The sequence below is a fragment of the Diplodia seriata genome, assembly GCF_021436955.1.
Source record: "Diplodia seriata strain FDS-637 chromosome Unknown scaffold_10, whole genome shotgun sequence".
NCBI lineage: Eukaryota > Fungi > Ascomycota > Dothideomycetes > Botryosphaeriales > Botryosphaeriaceae > Diplodia > Diplodia seriata.
Genome location: NW_027117317.1, coordinates 291,950 through 310,496, shown reverse-complemented (window position 1 = coordinate 310,496; position 18,547 = coordinate 291,950). Strand labels below are relative to the sequence as shown.

General features: G+C 47.7%; 4 protein-coding genes across 4 annotated transcripts; 1 reads left to right on the top strand and 3 right to left on the bottom strand.

Annotated features, from left to right (window-relative positions):
- Positions 1 to 233: 233 nt before the first annotated feature.
- On the bottom strand, positions 234 to 1,805 carry RSA4 (ribosome assembly; the record flags this gene model as incomplete). The annotated part of the gene is made up of 1 exon (XM_066780693.1): positions 234 to 1,805. One exon carries the CDS (start codon positions 1,803 to 1,805, stop codon positions 234 to 236), a length of 1,572 nt encoding a protein of 523 aa, XP_066628639.1.
- Positions 1,806 to 2,085: 280 nt separating this feature from the next.
- MSH4 (MutS protein msh4) lies at positions 2,086 to 5,006 on the top strand (the record flags this gene model as incomplete). Its single annotated transcript, XM_066780692.1, has 6 exons — positions 2,086 to 2,595; positions 2,645 to 2,953; positions 3,106 to 3,255; positions 3,303 to 3,422; positions 3,475 to 3,536; positions 3,626 to 5,006. The coding sequence occupies 6 exons, from the start codon at positions 2,086 to 2,088 to the stop codon at positions 5,004 to 5,006; spliced, it is 2,532 nt and encodes an 843-aa protein (XP_066628638.1).
- A 490-nt stretch (positions 5,007 to 5,496) lies between these two features.
- On the bottom strand, positions 5,497 to 7,371 carry SLS55_009290 (uncharacterized protein; the record flags this gene model as incomplete). The annotated part of the gene is made up of 2 exons (XM_066780691.1): positions 5,497 to 6,340; positions 6,398 to 7,371. The coding sequence occupies 2 exons, from the start codon at positions 7,369 to 7,371 to the stop codon at positions 5,497 to 5,499; spliced, it is 1,818 nt and encodes a 605-aa protein (XP_066628637.1).
- Positions 7,372 to 10,503: 3,132 nt separating this feature from the next.
- Positions 10,504 to 11,112, bottom strand: SLS55_009289 (uncharacterized protein; the record flags this gene model as incomplete). Its single annotated transcript, XM_066780690.1, has 1 exon — positions 10,504 to 11,112. One exon carries the CDS (start codon positions 11,110 to 11,112, stop codon positions 10,504 to 10,506), a length of 609 nt encoding a protein of 202 aa, XP_066628636.1.
- Positions 11,113 to 18,547: the final 7,435 nt, after the last annotated feature.

The window sequence follows — 18,547 nt, the reverse complement described above, 5'->3', positions numbered from 1 at the left end:
ACTTCAATCTAAATTGACTGTACTCTCGGACTCGATGTTGGAGTAAGTTTAGTCTGCTGGCGTACCGGGTCCTCATGTAAAACAAACAGTCAATAAAATATTGTTTCTCGTCTTAGTACAGTGCAGTGGACGTGATCTATGATTGCAACTGAACTGGTCAACAATGCTCCTGTCATTATGCTTTCAAGGGATCAGGGTGCTTCCCATATTTTGCTCATCAACATCATGGAGAACTAGTGTCTCCAGATCCTCACTGCCTTATCCTTTCCTCCACTACCCACCCCCCTTCCGTCCGGACTCCAGTCAACCGCATAGACCTCATCCTGGTGACCAGGCAGATCATTTGCAATTTTGCCGGTCCTCACGTCCCACGCCTTCAAGGTAGTGTCCTTGCTAGCACTAACCAACAGTCGACTGTCTGGGCTAAAACAGCACTGGTAGACGGGTGCGACGTGTCCGCGCAGGGTCGTGACGAATGCCCCAGTATTGGCGTTCCATAGCTTCACATGGTTGTCGAATGCTGCAGAGGCAATGTACAGTCCATCGGGTGAGAAGGTGACATGATTGACCTGCTTTTGGTGGCCTTGTAGCCTCGCAAGCGGCTTTGTGCTCGAGCAAGGTTCCCATAGGTACATGGTGAAGTCGTCGCTAGCGGACACAAGGCGTTCCACAACCTTCCCAGAAATTGTAGCAGCCTTCTCAAAGCGCCTCCTCGCAAACGCCAATCTCTCCTCTTCGGAGGAAGGCTTGTCGTGTGGGCCATGTTCGTGGTATGCGGTACGGAGGACGAAGTCGGTGGACAGGGCAAGATGATTCACCCAGTGGGCATGCGCGTTCAGAGTGTGTTTAAGAGTGCCGTCCGCGGCATTCCAGACCTTGATGGTCTTGTCGTGTGAGGCAGTATACAGCAGGCCTGTGCCTCCCCATTTGACACAGCTGACGGTGCCCTTGTGTCCAGAGAGAACAATGTCTGCTTTCCTTGCCACAGCATCCCAGATGCGCACGGTTGCATCCTTGGACGAAGAGGCGATTCGTGGACGCCCCGATTCTTGCAGATGGTAAGGCTCCCAGGCCACACTGGTCACCCATTTGGTATGGCCTCTCATAGCACCTCCCAGCGGCTCGCCAGTCTTCGGGTTCCATAACCGCACGGTATTGTCCATGGACCCTGTGGCAACTAGGTCTCCGGCAGGCGACCAGCTCACAACCAGCACCCAGCTCGTGTGGCCCTTCAGAGTGTGGGCGGGAGTGTTTGTGTCACAGTCCCAAATCCGTGCTGTGCCGTCTCCACTGCCGCTGACCATGCGCGAACTACTCTGCGGCGAGAACTGAGTGGCCAAGATGGGTTGACCGTGGCCAGTGATCGCCGCGGCGCACCGCGATACAGCTCGCACCTTGAAGATAGCCTGGGGTGCATAGGCCAGGACAATCTCCTCCTCAGTCGTGGCCTTGCCCTCCCTGATCAGAGCGTTCCACAGGTCAGCACCATCTCCCAATGCCTCGCCTCTTTCGCCCTCCTTGATGTCCTGCCCGCCCTGACCAGCGTAGAAGAAGCGGTACGGAATGCGGTCCGCGGCGTCCTCGTTTCCCTGCAGCGTATTGAGCAGGGTTTCGAGGTTCTTGACCTGAGCTTGCTCGAGGGGGACCGAAACGACTGGGAGGTCACCGGGTTGGCCGGTAGCCTGGTCGACGAATCTGACGCGAACGCTGCCCAAGGGAATCGAAGGAACCTCTGCTTGTTCGCGGGCGCGCGCTGCCGCTGCCGTCTTCTGGCGTTTGCTGGGCGGGGGAGGAACGGTCGCCATAGTTAACTCTGTCTCGAACGACTGCGATCCAAGGTGATGACTGGGCGGAGGGGGGTCGAGGGCGAAGGCGGTGGGATATCGATGGGCGTGACCGGTGCTGCGGTGAACTTTTTTTGGTTACTAGCCGCAACAATTCTCAGCCCTACGTGCACGGGCCAGCCGTAGCGGGCGGCAACGTTTTCTACTGCTCTGTGTAGGTGAGCTGCGAGCCCGCCACCGTCACCGGACATCCCCGCCTCCGCCTTGGACTCACCCACCGACGCGAGACACGAAACCGACCATGGCGACGCATGCGTCTGCAACATTCACTGCAACCTCGCGCTCACGCACCGGCCAGCGCGCTCCGCGGAGGCCGGCCACAGGGCGGCCGACCACAGCAGCAACCAGCGGCGCCGGAATCGGAGCCCAGCACGTCGTGTGCGCCGTCAGCGAGTCTCGCGGCATTTCTCCCACCGTCGGCCTCGCCATCGTGAACCTTGACGCGGTCCAAGCAGTGCTATGCCAGATCTCCGACAGCCAAACCTATGTGCGCACCATTCACAAGCTGCAAGTCTACGCGCCCAGCGAGATCCTCATCGTTTCCACCGCTGCCCATCCTAAGTCCAAGCTCTTTTCCATCATCGAGGAGAACCTGCAGGACATCGACAGCAGGGTCACCCTAGTCGACCGCAGGTACTGGGCCGAGACAGCCGGAACCGAGTACATCCAGCAACTAGCCTTCGCGGACAACGTCGAGGCCATCAAGCTGTCGCTTGAGGGCAATTACTTCTGCGTCTGCTGCTTTGCTGCCGTACACCTTTCGTCTGCTGAAGGCCGTCATCTCGCGCTAACGGACGCAGGTCATGAAGTATGTCGAGCTGGGCCACGGCGTGACTTTCCCACCCCATTCTTTGAGGATCAAGTACGAGCCCTCAGAGGGGTCTATGATGATGGACATGCCTAGCATTCGTGCCCTAGAGCTCATCCAGAACCTTGAGAATCCAAAGTCTCGGCACTGCTTGTTTGGTTTGTTGAACGAAACGTTGACTCCGATGGGCGCGAGGCTTCTGCGCAGCAACATACTCCAGCCGCTCACAAATGAGGATACGCTAAAGAATCGATATGATGCGTTGGAGGAGATGTCCAGCAAGGAAGATCTCTTCTTCGCCGTGAGGCAAGGCGCGTCTACATGGACCCCCTAGGGGAGTGGCACTAGTTGACAGTCACCAGCGCTGAAAGGATTCCTAGATGTTGACAGGATCTTGTCTGCGGTTTGTGCTCTCTCCTTGAATACGTGGCCTGTACTCATTCACTCGCTCAGCTTATTCTGGTTCCTACGAAGCCTTCGGTGCAAACCATGGAGCAAGCGATCAATCATGTCATCATGCTCAAGCAATTCGTCATATCGATCCGACCCATCTACGAAGCACTAACCGGAGCCAGAAGCGCCATGCTCTGCGAAATCCAAGCGGTGAGGATCCAGATTTCAAGTTCGAACTCTCACGCTGACGCTTTCAGTTCTGTCATCCCGACCTCATCGACCCGGTCCAAGGGTTGATCGATTCCGTGATCAATGAAGATACCGTATTTGCCAAGAGGCCGTTGGATCTGAGGAACCAGCATACCCATGCGGTAAAGGTTGGCTTCGTCGATTCCCCAAGGCCCTGCAGGGAATCCTAACGTCAAGTAGGCTGGGGTCAGTGGCCTCCTCGATGTAGCACGCCAAGCATACAGAGAAGCCACCGAGGATGTGTATCAATTAATCAATGAGCTTGGCGGTAAGACCTCTTGAACTAACCCATTCCACGCGCTAATTTTACTTGAGAATCACATTGTCTTAGCCTGACGATCAAGTTTGACCCAGCGCGCCAATTCTACATCCAGCTCAGCGCTGCGGATCTGGAGGACCGCGTTTTACCTCCCGTATTTACCAATGTGCACAAGAAAAGGGGCACCATCGAATGTCAGACTATCGACCTCATGAAGCGGAACCAGAAGATCGTCGATGCGCACAATGAGGTGGTTTGCTTGAGCAATAGATCCATCCAGGATTTGATCGTCGAAATCCGCGGATACGTGGCTACGCTCTACCGCGTTGGCGAAAGCATCGCTATGCTGGACATGATATCGGCATTCGCGCACCTCGTCACGAGCCAAGAGTACACCCGCCCAGCCTTGACCAGCACTCTTGCCATCAAGGCGGGCCGTCACCCAATTCGAGAGAGTATGCAACCGTCAAAGTTCGTCCCAAATGACTTTTATGCCACGCAACAAAAGCGATTCCAAGTCATCACCGGCTGCAATATGAGCGGCAAAAGCACGTACATCAGGGCTGTTGCTCTGATGGCTGTTATGACACAGATTGGGATGTTTGTTCCCGCGCAATACGCATCCATGCCCATACGACGGCAGCTGTTTGCCAGAGTCTCGCTTGACGACAGTATCGAAGCCAATGTTTCCACCTTTGCCGCTGAGATGAGAGAGGCAGCCTTCATCCTACGGAACATCAGCAAGGACAGCATAGCCATAATTGACGAACTAGGCCGTGGAACCAGCACTCGTGATGGGCTTGCTATTGCCCTTGCAATCGCCGAAGCTCTCGTCGACAGTCGTGCCTTCATCTGGTTCGCCACGCATTTCCGAGAGCTTGCCAAGATCATGGGCGAAAGAAGTGGCGTTGTGAACCTGCACCTTGCCGTAGATACAAAAGTCGAGGATGGGATGATGAACATGCTCTACAAGATCGCCGAAGGCCCCGTTGGAGAACAGCACTATGGCCTTGCTCTTGCACGGGTCGTGCCCCTCCCTTCCAAAGTCCTCGAACGGGCGGGCGAAGTCTCCACAAAGCTGAAACAACGACTCCAAAGCCAAGAAACGGCATCGGCAACTGTGGTTCGTGAGCGCCGTCGAAGGCTGCTACTCACTCTGAAGGAACATCTCGTGCAAGCCCAGAGCGGCGCCATGGAAGGGAGAACGTTGGGAAACTGGCTGAAGGAATTGCAGCGTGAGTTCGTCATCAGAATGTCGGCAATCGATGCTGCTGCTACAGAGGCAGAAGTGGTCGCAGGCAGCGAAGACGAGCATGTCGATGAATCGGGCCCCATTGCGTCCTGTAAAGATACGCCTGTTGCTACGGGTCACAAGGCGTGCACTGGCAAGGACCCGGACGATACTATCGCAATTTCAAGTGGTCACTCATCGACGACTGCTGGTTCCGAATAGTCGACGCTAATCTTGTGTCCCGGTTCTTTTGGCGTTATTTCAGGCTTTCCGCTCACGACGCCCGTTATGAGCAGTTCCCTACGAGCACGATTCTGTCCATGATGTTCGAGATACTCGACCGAAGTCAGGCGTCATAGCTTTCTACCGAAGCTAGGTAGCATCCCGCTCCATTGTTGCGCCCCGAAAAGGGATTATCTCCCAGGGTGGTTTGAACGTACACCTATGGCTATTGTTGTAGCGTTGATGGCCCCCTTACATGACTGAAAAGCGCTGGAAGGTATATACTTGAGAAAGACTTCATTCTACGGTCTCAGGTAGTCTATATGTTCGACTAACAGCTGATATCTATGGAATACTTTCTACTCTTCTACCTACGCCCAAATCAGTCTATGTTATCAGCGCCCGAATCCAGCGCCGGGCTCTACATCAGCCACGGCTATGCATGACGCCAAGGTATTCAACATGGTTCGTCATCAGAGACCAAAGTACTTCATTGAAAGCCAGCGTCTTCCTTCATGAGGTCGCTGGCACGCTCAGCGACAGCGTAGATGGTACTGGTGAGGTGTCCACACACTTGGAAAGGCAGAATACTGCCATCGACCACTCTTACATTCTTTGTGCCGTAGACCTTCAATCGATCGCTGACAACTCCGCCCATCTCGCGCGGCATCATGATGGCGGTGCCCAGAACGTGGAAGTTAGGCCGCCAGCTCTGCAGAATCCAGGCAGCCCACTCCTCGTCCTCGGCGCCCTCAGCAACGGTCGCGATACCCGGCTTAATCTCCTCGCCCGCAAGCCGTGCAAGGCCATCGGTGGAAAACAACTTGCGGAAAAATTTGGAGATGCCGACCTGGACATCGAGATCGAAGTCAAACTTCATGTATTGCGGGTTGATGGTAGCGGGGGTGTTGGGGTCGGGAGAGACAATGTGAATGTTTCCTCGAGAGAAAGGAAGCGTGCCCCAGAACTCCGAACCAAAATGCTCGGCCGGAACGTGAAGAATTTCGGCAATGGGGACCTGGGCATCGAACAGGAGCGAGTGTTGAACCTCGAGCAGCGAGAGAAGGGTCGAAGCATTGGTGGCGTTGTTGTTCTGCGCTGCGATTTGAGCTGCCCAGGTTGGCAGGGCACTGCGCACCGACGATGCAAGGCTCGCGGCGGTTTCGGCACCGTATATGTCCGTCACGTTCGGGTAAGACAAGTAGTTGGCGAGGCCTTTGTAGGTCTTGTTGTTTGGGGTAGCATAGTACATGCCGTTGTTGACTTGGTCGATGAGATTCTCGCCGACGCCCGGTAAGGGAACCTTGGTCGTAACGTTGGCTTGGGAGAGGACACTACGGGGCGGTCAATTTCACAAGTCAAGGAGAGGGAGGGGGCAGTCAACGACTTACTCGGGGCTGCCAACTCCTGAGAGCTCGAGGATAGCGGGGGTCTTCAGAGCTCCGGCAGCGACAACAACCTCCCTGTTCGCGGTGAGGGTCAAAGCCGTGCCATCCACGCTAACGGCTTCAACACCAGACGCAACGGCGTCGCCACTGCTATCATCGTTACCCCAGACGAGGCGAGTGACAGAGGTGTTGTACAAGACGGCCAGGTTTGGTCTCGATTGGAAAGGGAAATAGTAGGCACGAGCCGCGTCAGAGCGGATGTTCTCCGCGACGTTGATCATCATGGGGAAGACGTTGAAGCCACGCATGTCGCCTCCGCTAACATCTGGCGAGTAGGGAATCCCGAGCTCCTGGTAAGATGCGTTCAGGGGGGCGAGGAAATCATCGATAATCTGTCCCTTGGGATAGCCGACCTTCAAGTTACCGTCGCTTCCATGGTAAGAAGGCTCGTACGCAGCCCCACCGCGAACTTGCTCGGCACCAGGGGCCTGATACTGCTCACTTTTGAGGTAGTACTTCCAGAGGCTCTGCCAGTTCCATCCGTTGTTGCCAATCTGCTCCCAGGCATCGATCTGGGAGGCTGCAGCGCGCGTGAACGACATGCCTTGTTGCCGGATTAGCTGGGAGAAGACTTCGAAGCCGTTGGGGGTTTTACCGTTGATTGCAGTGGACCCGCCGAGAACTTTTCCGGCGTGCATGGCATGGGCGGAGCCACCTCTCTGGGTCACGGATGGGTAAGACCAGTCGAGCGCGGTGTTCAGCGCCAGGCCATATCCATCTGGTGCCGTCACATTTGGATTTTCATAGGCTGAACCGCCGGCCTCGATGACGAGCACTGAAGCGTTCGTTTCTGACAGACGGTTGGCCACGACGAGCCCTCCGGGACCACCTCCGACCACGATGTAGTCGTAGGCTCTAGCTGCCAGAGGACTGGCTGTTGCCAGGGAGACAAGGGAAGAAGTGAGGAAGCAGCGCATACTGTCGGAGAGCCGCGTGCCAAAGAGTGCCGGATGAGTGGTGATAGAGAAGACTGCTGTCCCGTCCAGCAACGCGACATTTATACCCACTGGCTGAGGGCGGGTGGATAGCATAACGGGCGGCATCGGCGGGCTCCCAGTGACGGCGAGCCACTCTGGGTGCGGCTGGGTCCAGTTTGCAGATTGCACCAGCCTAGAAGGGTGGGTTCGACGGAAAGGCGCTGGGCGACGATGATCACGGTTTTTCTCGGACGAACGCTGCAGGAACCGGCCAACATGGTGCTATCTCCATCTGACGGCGGCGTCATTGCCCCGACGAGCAGCGGATACCCAAGCAGGACGGGCTGGAGCTCGACGGATGTCTTGGCTTGGAGATGGTCCGAAAGCTCGGCCAAGCAATGGAGGACTCGGACACCGACGATGGCGGCTTCCCGGACAGGCAACGAGCACGAAGACCTTGTGCGAAGAGCGACACAGGCAGAGAGTGGGCGACGAGGTCTGGATGTGGTGCGCTCAGGTAAGCTTAGCAGTGAATCATGCCAAGAGCATGGCTTTGGGAGCGGCATCGGGCCAAGCAGTCCGGCCCGTCCGCCGATACGCGGGCGCCAGGCACGAGGAGGCGAGGACAAGGGACGGATGACGTGCGGCGGAAAGATGGCAGCCGCGCACACCCACCCCGGCCCGCCCTGCCTGCAACATCGGCCCGCCGCCGTCGTCCTTGGCAAACACCACCCGAAAAGCCTCCCGCCTGCTATGCTCGCGACGTCGCAGCCTCCGGTCGGACGTCATCCTGCCTGCTGGCTCGAGCCCGAGCGCCCCGCCGCGGCCCACTCGCCCGCCGCCTTGTTGCTTGGTCGCGTAAATGCTCGTCCCGAAACTCCAAGCGGCAAGACCATCACCACTGTTCGGCTGATCCCGACCCGCCCTGCATCCTCCGGAGTCGGACTCGCATGTCAGCCATCCACGTTGCTGATCCAAATACCATTGTCGACGTCCGCCCGTGCTTCGCTTGCGGCTGCGCGCCGGCGATAAATACCAGCGCTTTTTCGGAATCAACTGAACGCCCTCGCCATGCTCCAGCAAACACACTGCTTTCGCCTCTCATGTCAGAGCCCAGCTGGCCAACGCCAGCATCTGCACACCCAACAACCCCCTCCACACGGCATTCCTGGCCACGTCGCCCTTGCTCTTCGCTATCATTCCCTCTTCGTCCCAAGCACTTCCACTCCCGTCCACCGCCGTGTCGACGTTTGCAGCAAACTGGCCGAGCACGTTCCCTCTGGGCCAGTAGCTACACACGACATACCAGCCGTTCGCATGGTCACCGTCCCCGCCCTCACGTGAACTGCCGCAGTTGGTCCTTCCGCACCCCATCGCCGCCGTGCCTTTCCACACCATCTGAGAGAAGTGGCCTGTGCCTTCGGTGAAGCCTGGGTCCGCGAAGCTGAAATGTTGTGACTCATTGGCCCAGGCGGTGATGGCGTCCGAAGCCGAGGGGTATGTTGCTGCAAGGTTCTCGCCGTAGGGCCCATTCTGGGTTCGGCTGCGTCAGTCTGTGTACATGTGATGAGGGAAGCGGGACAGCACACCGAGTGTTCGAACCGGCAGCCCTCGGACCAGGCCTGCGCGTAACCTGCGAGCGTTTCGTTCCACAATAGCGCGCTGGCGTTGTAGTTTTGGCGCACAGTGTTGGAGATGTTCAGCACGGTGTTGTTGAAAACGGCGTCATCCATGTAGGAGTGCTCGCCAGTCGTAGCTGATGCGGTCGCCGTCGCGGCTGCGGCGGCGCGGCCTGAAGCGTAGATGGTTTGCACGATGGTGATTATCGACGTATGCCGTAGAGTTGTTGTTGATTCTGTGGAGCGTGCGAGAAATGTTGAGAGAAGCAGCAGCTTGAGGCAAAACCAGACCATGATCAATCAATGCTCTTATGCGAGGCGAGCCGGCGACAACACAGGGACGGAAGGAACAGGTTAGATGAAGACGAAGGAGATGAAAACGAGGCGGAGGGTTCGCGATGGTGTTGACGCGTGGGAGATACATATCTATTCACCACAACCGCCAACCGCGCGCCAAGCTCGACGCGCTCTGCCAGCCCCACGTGGGCGCTGTCTGCTGTCGTTTGTATTGCCGCTGAACGTATGGTTGTCGGCCGCCCAAGGCCGGGGTGCGAGCGCTTAACCCGTGACGTAGCGCTTTTTTTGGCTTCCGTTGTGTTTCAGCCTTGCCAACACCCTGCTACTTTTCCGCCTGTAAGCTCAGTCGCCGAGTCGTCGCGTCGCCCGTTGCTCGTGCCGTGTGCCCTTCAGCAATGCGTCTCCGCCGCCGTCATCAGATGAAGTCGACACTCTCACGGGCAGGTCGGTAGTGGCGGCCAAATGGATCGTGAGCAATTGAAATATTTACGGTGCAGCCAAAGAAAGTGGCCCAACGCGTTGCGCCCCTGCGCACCGGCTGGTCAAGTGCGGCAGAAAATATATGAAGAAAAGGCCCCCCGTCCCCCAGAGCAGGCCAAGCACACCCACCGACCCAGTATGGTGGTTGACAGGCTAGTGCCGTGCACCGCCTGGTCCAGTCCGGTGCAGAGAGAGGGACAAAGGAGAAGAGAGAGAGAGAGAGAGAGCCGGTTGTGACTGAAATTTACAATCCTTATTGGGCCCGAGGATCCTCTGGGTATATGTACCGCGTCTTTTGCTCGTGCTTCCAGTACAGTCCACGCCAACCATTACTAACGCCTGTAAGACTTCCCTCGCTGCGAGAGCGCACCCGAAGAATAAACGCCTGCCAACGCCAAACGGAGTCTTCTATAAAAAGTAGAGACGGTAAGCAAGACTAACAGCAAAGGAAAGTTGGAAGAAGCGCAAGCCACGGCAGCGGACGACAGGCCGGGCGGCCTGGGACGATGCGGGTGGGTGGGATGAGGTCATCCAGTGCGTCGGTGCCGAGAGCTGGAGGCGCGAGGGAGCCCGTGTCGGGGAGGGGCGTGCTGATGGCTGCGCGTTGAAGATCGAGAGCAAAGCTGGAGAAATGGCAAAATCGGGAGGCTTAGAGGAGCAGCGCTGCGGTGGTCAGCAACGCGCGTCGACGCGGGCGGGCGGGCGGGCTGCTCACCAGTTCGTCTCGTTTGATGCTTCATGAACCGTCCTTAGGAATGGTGTGGCTCTGCCCGGTGCCGGCCCAGACGCCTCCGCCGACAGCGCGCGAGATGCCCACGCTCAGGCCGACGGCAAGCGCGACGACGGTCAAGCCGATCAGCACCTCGACCATGATCTTCTGCTTCTTGGTCAGGCGGCCCCAACACTGGCAGGTCCGGCGCTGGGCCTTGGCGGCCCGCGCCTTGTGCTGCAACGTCTGCTTGGTGGGCCAGACGGTGCACTCCTTGACGCGGCCGTCGATGCTGACCTTGGGCTGCGTCTGCGTCGTCGCGGCCGACAGAGGCACGCCATTGGGCGGGGCGACGTTGAGCAGGCCGGACTCGAGGTCGTTCTTGCTGCGGTCAACCTCGAGGTGCGAGCGGCTCTCCGGGTGCTGGTAGAATGGGCTGAAGGGGTCATTGGTGCGGTAGGTGGGCGAGGCCAGCGCGGCGCCGGCAGAGAGGTGGCTGTCGGTCGACGGCGGGCTCCTGAGCGCGGGCTCGGCGGCCGAGGGCACATTGGGCGGCTGGTGCAGCGACTCCGACTCGGGTGTCAGAGGACGGGTGATGGTGACGCCGAACGTCGTCTTCTCGTCCTGGGGAGACATTGCGAGCTGGCGGAGAGCGACGGCGCTGCTCGCGGTTCCACGGGCAGAAAAGGCAGACGGGGACGCTGCCAATCTGCGACAAGAGGCTGTGCAGCGCGCTGGAAATTGGCGGACGACGCTGGACGAGGACAGTCGCGGCGGCCGAAGGCGCAAGGGCGGGTTGATAAAACGCAAAGCGGGCAATTGCGGCTTGGGTCTCGACTGCGCCGGTGGTTGTGGCAGGCGGTAGCGCCGCGGCGGCTGGGCTAGATGGCAGGTCGAAGGCGTTCTTGCTCCGGCTTCGAGAGGTGGGCTTTGGGCTTGGGGCTTGGGGAGGAGGACGGCGAACAGCGCAGCGGGCGCAGGCGGTTTCAAGGACCGCGCGCAGCGAGTCGGCCGGGCCAGGGGCCGGCTGTAGAGGTGATCAAAATTCCGCTGCCTTGCAATCTCTCGTCGTCGCGCTGCCAGGGACGCGTGCGAGGCCCCTGCGCTAGCCCGCAATTGATCGCTCTGAGCGGCTGAATGACAGGCACCATGCCCGAATGGCACGAGCTACAGACGCTCCCCAGCCTGCAACCGGCGCCGCCGCCCGCCCGCCAGCACCTGTGCGCCCGCGACTCGCCGCCCGCCACCCCACCGCCCGCCAAGCCGCCGTACATCCTCATATATGTTGAGCCGTCGCTTCTTCATGCACGCTCTCGGCCTCTTCCCCCGCCGCCTATCGCCAACTCGTTACGCCGCCGCCGCCCCTTTGCCGCGCCGGTGGTGCCCATTCGCCGCGGGCATGCGCCACATGGGCCAACCTTTCCGAAACACGCGCCGCCCACTTTCGTCGCTTGTCTTCCAACCGCTGTTCCTGGCCCCAGCACCGCTAAAACGTGTGAACATACTGTCCGTGCCCGATTGCCTCCGGCCGCTGATGCAGACCGCGTGTCGAGTCCCAAGGCCCGCTCCACTAACGGCGGGCCGCCCACCTGTGTGCGCTCTGTGCTTTTTGACTCGCCTACCATATAAACTCACTCAACTCGTCATCTTGGCGGCAGAGATGATAAGGCGGTAAGTCCTTCTATCATTAATAAGGCCCTGTTTTGTGCTACTTAGTTAACTTCGCGTCGATTAATTAAGCCTACCGGATAATTATAAGAGGGCCGCTATTATTATGTCATTCGTCTTATAGGCCGTTAAATTAAGAGAGGTGTTTTATATATTATTTAATAGTAATCTTTAAAATAAACGTATTTTTTAAATCTTTATAAAAAACTTTTATTACGGTTACTATTTTATTTATTAGTTATTAAGTAGTTAATTTACTTTATTTTTAGATCTTTTAAAGACTATAATAATTAAAAATATATAAATAATATCTATAAATTTAATACTTTTATTTCTAAAATTTAATACTTTTACCGCTAATTATTAATATCTTTTATATTTCTAGCCGTATATTATATCTAAATTAATTATATTTTATATAAAACTTTTTTCTAGATATTTATATATATTTTTTTAATATTTATAAAGTTATATCGCTATATTATTAACGATAAATTATCTAAATACTCGGTTTCTTAAAAATAATTTTTAAAATATCTATACTCTTATATAAATATCTATCTAGATATTTAAGTAAATAATAAATCTTATATAAAGTAAATTTCGTAATTTACAAAAAACTAAATATTTAGATAAATAAAATATAAAGTAGAATATTTAGATAAATAATTTTTATTAAAATTAGTAAATTATCGAAATATCTAGTTTTTTAAAAATAATTTCTAAAATACCTATACTTTTATCTAAATACCCATCTAGATATCTAAGTAAATAATAAACCTTATATAAAGTAAAGTTCGTAATTTACGAAAAACCGAGTATTTAGATAAATAAAATATAAAGTAGAGTATTTAGATAAATAATTTTTATCGAAATACTTAGTTTTTTAGAAAAATTATTTCGACTTCGTTTCTTTATAAAAAAACGTAAAACTTTTAATTTAAGTAATCTATATACTATATTATAATAGTATTTAAATATTTCTCTAATATCTTTTATCGTTTAAGAGAAAATTAATTTTAAAATTAACGTATTTTTATTTTCTATTTAAGCTGTTCTTTATAAGTTTTTTTAGAATCTTTTAGTATTTTATAAGAAAATAAAGCAAATTAAATACTAAACGCCTTTAAAATAAAATTTTATTTTCTAATATCTTCTACCGTTTAATAGAAAATTAATTTTAAAATTAACGCATTTTTTATTTTCTATTTAAGCTATTCTTTATAAGTTTTTTCGAAATATTTTAGTATTTTATAAGAAAATAAAGTAAATTAAACATTAAACGCCTTTAAAATAAAATTCTACGTAAGTTTATCTTCGTTTTTAGTAATTTTATTCGTTTTTATAAGGCGAAGTATCTTTTTTCTTACGCTTTCGCGTATTCTCGGCGCAGAACGCTTTAAATTACGCGAAACTAGCGTAAAATCTAGCTTAAATTCGTCGCTTTATAAGCTAGAATCTAGATTCTAGCTTAAAATTAAGCTAAAGAGGGTATTTTAGTTAATTTTTTACGAATTCGCGTGCCTCTAAATTCTCTAAGAGCTACTAGACCTATTTTCTTCTAATTCTTTCTTATTCTTTATAGTAGATTCGCTATTTAGACTAGTTTCTTATAGATTTTTATTGTTTAATAGATCGAATTCTACTAATTCTTTTATAGTTTCTATAGTAAATTCGCTAGATTTCTATAAATTCGCGTGTTTCTAGGTTTTCTAAGGGCTGCTAGGCCTATTTTCCGGCAAATTACTAAAATACCTAGTTTCTCGAAAATAATATCTAAAATACCTATACTCTTACTTAAATATCTAGTTTTTATAAAATTTACTTAAATACCCTACTTTTAAGTATAACTTTTTATGCATTTTCTTATAAATTATAAAACGGGCGAAACTAGATATTTAGATAAATATATTATAAAGTAGGGTATTTCGATAAATAATATTTATCTAAATACCTAGTTTTTTTTAAATTAATGGCGCATTCTAGACTCTTTTTTAAAATTAATCGCGTATTTTAGCCTCTTTTTAGCCTCTTTTTAGCCTCTTTTTAGCCCCTTTTTAGCCCCTTTTTAGCCCCTTTTCTAAATCTATATAATAGGGTAGTCCTATATAGGTAAAAACAGTAGAAATCTACTATTATAGTAGATTCTTAACCCTTTAAAGTTGGCGTAATCTATTTCGACTAAAAAGCTATACGAGATACTACTAGATTATACCTAGTATAGCGACACGAATCTTACGTATCGAAAAGAGCCGATAAAACGCGTACGCATTAGAAATGTAAACTAGCTAGGTGCGAATTTCTACTTTAAATTAGATAGAAGAAAGATAAGTAATTTTACTATTTTTTCCTCTTTTTAATTCTTTATAATTACTCTAATTACAATTAATTTAAAATTTACTATTTTTTCCTATTTTAAATTCTTTACAATTACCCTAATTATAATTAATTTTAATTTTACTATTTTTTCCTATTTTAAATTCTTTACAATTACCCCAATTGCAATTAATTTAAATTTTACTAATATATTCTATTTAGGCGATATAATTGTTAAGAAACTTAAGCCTTATACGTGTTTTTCTACGTAAATACACGAAAATTAGCGATATTAACGTTCTATACGCGTTCTAATCGACTACTAACGCAATATAATTAAGAAAGAACCCTAAATTTAGCTAAATTTAATACGTACCCTCGAGCGTATTAACTATAGGATTGATATCAACTATTAGCAGGCATGGCGAATTCGTAAATAGGCGAAAATCGAGGCGTTTAGCACTAAATTAGAGATAATTCGTCGAATTTAAATAAGTTTATTTATAAAATTAGCTATTAAAACTAATTTATTTATTACTAAATAGCCCTACCTTCGTAAAATTCGATAAAATTACGGTAATAGAGGCGGTTTTACGCGATTTTCGCGTGATAAAGAGAGTAGAGCATTTTAGTAAGTAATATATTATATATATATTAAGTAAATATACTAATTAATTATTTAGATATACTTTTATTGCTTCTAATGCTACTTGCGTAGCAGCTATTATTAATAATCGAAATTTTATTTCGATTAATACTACGTATATAAAAGTAGAAGCTTCTAGTTATTTACTAGTAGCTTCTATACTTAATTCTAATAATTAGATTCTTTTAATTACCTATAAAATTTACGCTAGCCCTAAAAATAAGCGATTCTAGCTTAGATTTTTACGCTTATTAATAAAGCGTTAATCGAAGCTAATTATATAATTTTCGAGCGTAAAGAAGAGAAAGAATCGATATTAAATACGTTAAGATTCGCTTTTATAAGTAATCGTAATATAGATTTATTACCTATAATTTTCTAGCTATTTCCGCTGGCTTACAATTATTATTATAGCTAGCATTTAGCTAAAAACGTTAGTAAAGAATATAGTTATTCGATTACGTAGTAATTTCGATAGATAAGTTCTATTTTACTATTTTATTCTATTATAATTAAGCTAATTAAATTCTAGCTAATATATGTTATGAACGAATTCGAATTCTAGTAAAAACTTAACGTAATTCGAGTACTAAATGCTCGAGAAGTAGAGTATATCGATTAAATACCGTATAATTAATAGGTAAAATACGCAATTCTAGTAAAAAACCATTCTAGATACGGCTAAACAACGTTAAATATCTCGAAATCTATAAATTCTTTATAGTTACTACATAGAAAACAGTATATTCTGCTCGCCCTAGAAAATATTTAGAATTTTACCATGTAAAAATTCGTTTAAAATAGTTAAAAACGCATAGAATTTCTACTAATAAACTAGATATAGGCGAAATTTTAAGCAGAATTACTAGAAGAGAGTAAATTACTAAAATATTCTAAATTAAATTTAAACTAATTAATTAATAATTTAGTTACGTACCTAGCGAGTAGTAATTTTTAATTACGAACGCGGCCTAGGCATAGTTTTAAGAGAACGCGTGTAATTTATTATAAATCTTAAAGATAAGACGTATTTCTACCTTAATTTTTAAGATTCTCGAATTCTCTACCGCTACGCGCACGCGCTAATTATCTAATTTAGATATAATACTCTAAAATACGCTAGAAAAGTATATTCTACTAAAAATTACTAAGTTTTCTATAATAATTCTTAGTATTTAAAGTCTTTTATAGTAAATTCCTTCGCTTTAAATGGCGATACCTGCTTAATTATAGAGGAAATACGCTAAAGAGGGCGTAGAAGACCTCGTAAAAACGAGCGTAGATAACGCCTTACTACGTAGTAGTAATTACGCTAGGCGTAGTAGAGAGAAGACTAAAGAAACGTAATTCGCGGGCCTTATATAATTCTTCGCCGCGATTAGCTCGTTTAGTAGAGAGAAAATTACGAAAATTTATAAGAATTAAGCTAATCTAGTAAAGATTTAAGTAAATTTAAGGGATTTTCTTCTAATTCTAAGAAAGAATTAGTAGAATTCGACCTAGAAAATGCGAATTTATAAGAATCTAGCGAATCTAGCGAATCTACTATAGAGAATAAGAAAGAATTAGTAGAAAATAGGCCTAGCAGCTCTTAGAAAATTTAGAGGCACGCAAATTTATAGGAATCTAGCGAATCTGGCGAATCTACTATAAAGAATAAGAAAGAATTAGTAGAAAATAGGTCTAGCAGCCCTTAGAGAATTTAGAGGCACGTAAATTTATAGAAATCTAGCGAATCTAGCGAATCTACTATAGAGAATAAGAAAGAATTAGAAGAAAACAGTTCTAGCAGCCCTTAAGAAACCTAGAAACACGCGAATTTATAGAAATCTAGCGAATTTACTATAGAAAACGTGGTAGAATTAGTAGAATTTAATCTATTAGGCAATAAAAATCTATAAGAAACCAGCCTAAACAGCGAATCTACTATAGAAAATAAGAAAGAATTAGTAAATTACAGGCCTAGCAGCCCTTAGAAAACCTAGAAACACGAGAATTCGTAAGAAATCGACTAAAATACCCTCTCTAGCTTAATTTTAAGCTAGAATCTAGATTCTAGCTTGCAAAGCGACGAATTTAAGCTAGATTTTACGCTAGTTTCGTGTAATTTAAAGCGTTCTACGCCGAGAATACGCGAAAGCGCAAGAAAAAAGATACTTCGCCTTATAGAAACGGGTAAAATTGCTAAAAACGAAGATAAACTTACGTAGAATTTTATTTTAAAGGCGTTTAGTGTTTAATTTACTTTATTTTCTTGTAAAATACTAAAAGATTCTAAAAAAACTTGTAAAGAATAGCTTAAATAGAAAATAAAAAATACGTTAATTTTAAAATTAATTTTCTATTAAACGGTAGAAGATATTAGAAAAATTTTTATATACTATTAAAATATAGTATATAAAGTACTTAAATTAAAAGTTTTACGTTTTTCTATAAAGAAATGAAGTCGATATAATTTTTTAAAAAAAAACCGGGTATTTTAATAAAAATTATTTACCTAAATACCCTACTTTATACGGCAAATTACTGAAATACCCAGTTTTTCGAAAATAATTTCTGAAATACCCATACCCTTACCCAAATACCCAGTTTTCATAAAATTTACCCAAATACCCTACTTTTAAGCATAACTTTTTATGCATTTTCTTACAAATTATAAAACGGGCGAAACTGGGTATTTGGGTAAATATATTGTAAAGTAGGGTATTTGGGTAAATATTATTTACCGAAATACCCAGTTTTTTTTTTAAAATTAATGGCGCATTCTAGACTCTTTTTAAAATTAATCGCGCATTTTACCCCTCTTTTAAAATTAATCGCGCATTTTAGCCTCTTTTTAGCCTCTTTTCAGCCCCTTTTCAGCCCCTGTTCTAAATCTATATAATAGGGCAGTCCTATGTAGGTAAAAACAGTAGAATTCTGCCACCATGGCAGATTCTCAACCATTCGAAGTTGGCGCAATCTATTTCGACCAAAAAGCTGCACGAGATGCTGCTAGATTATATCTAGCACAGCGACACGAATCTTGCGTATCGAAACGAGCCGATAAAACGCGTACGCATTGGGAATGCAAACTAGCTGGATGCGAATTTCTGCTTCAAATTGGACAGAAAAAAGGTAAGTAATTTTACTGTTTTTCCCTCTTTTTAATTCTTCACAATTACTCCAATTGCAATTAATTTAAATTTTACTAATATATTCTATTCAGGCGATGCAATTGTCAAGAAACTTAAGCCTCATACGTGTTTTTCCACGCAAATACACGAAAATTGGCGATATCAACGTTCTGTACGCGTTCTAATCGACCACCAACGCAATACAATTGAGGAAGAACCCCAAATTCAGCCAAATTTAATACGCACCCTCGAGCGTATTAACCATGGGGTTGATATCAACTATCAGCAGGCCTGGCGAATTCGTAAACAGGCGAAAATCGAGGCG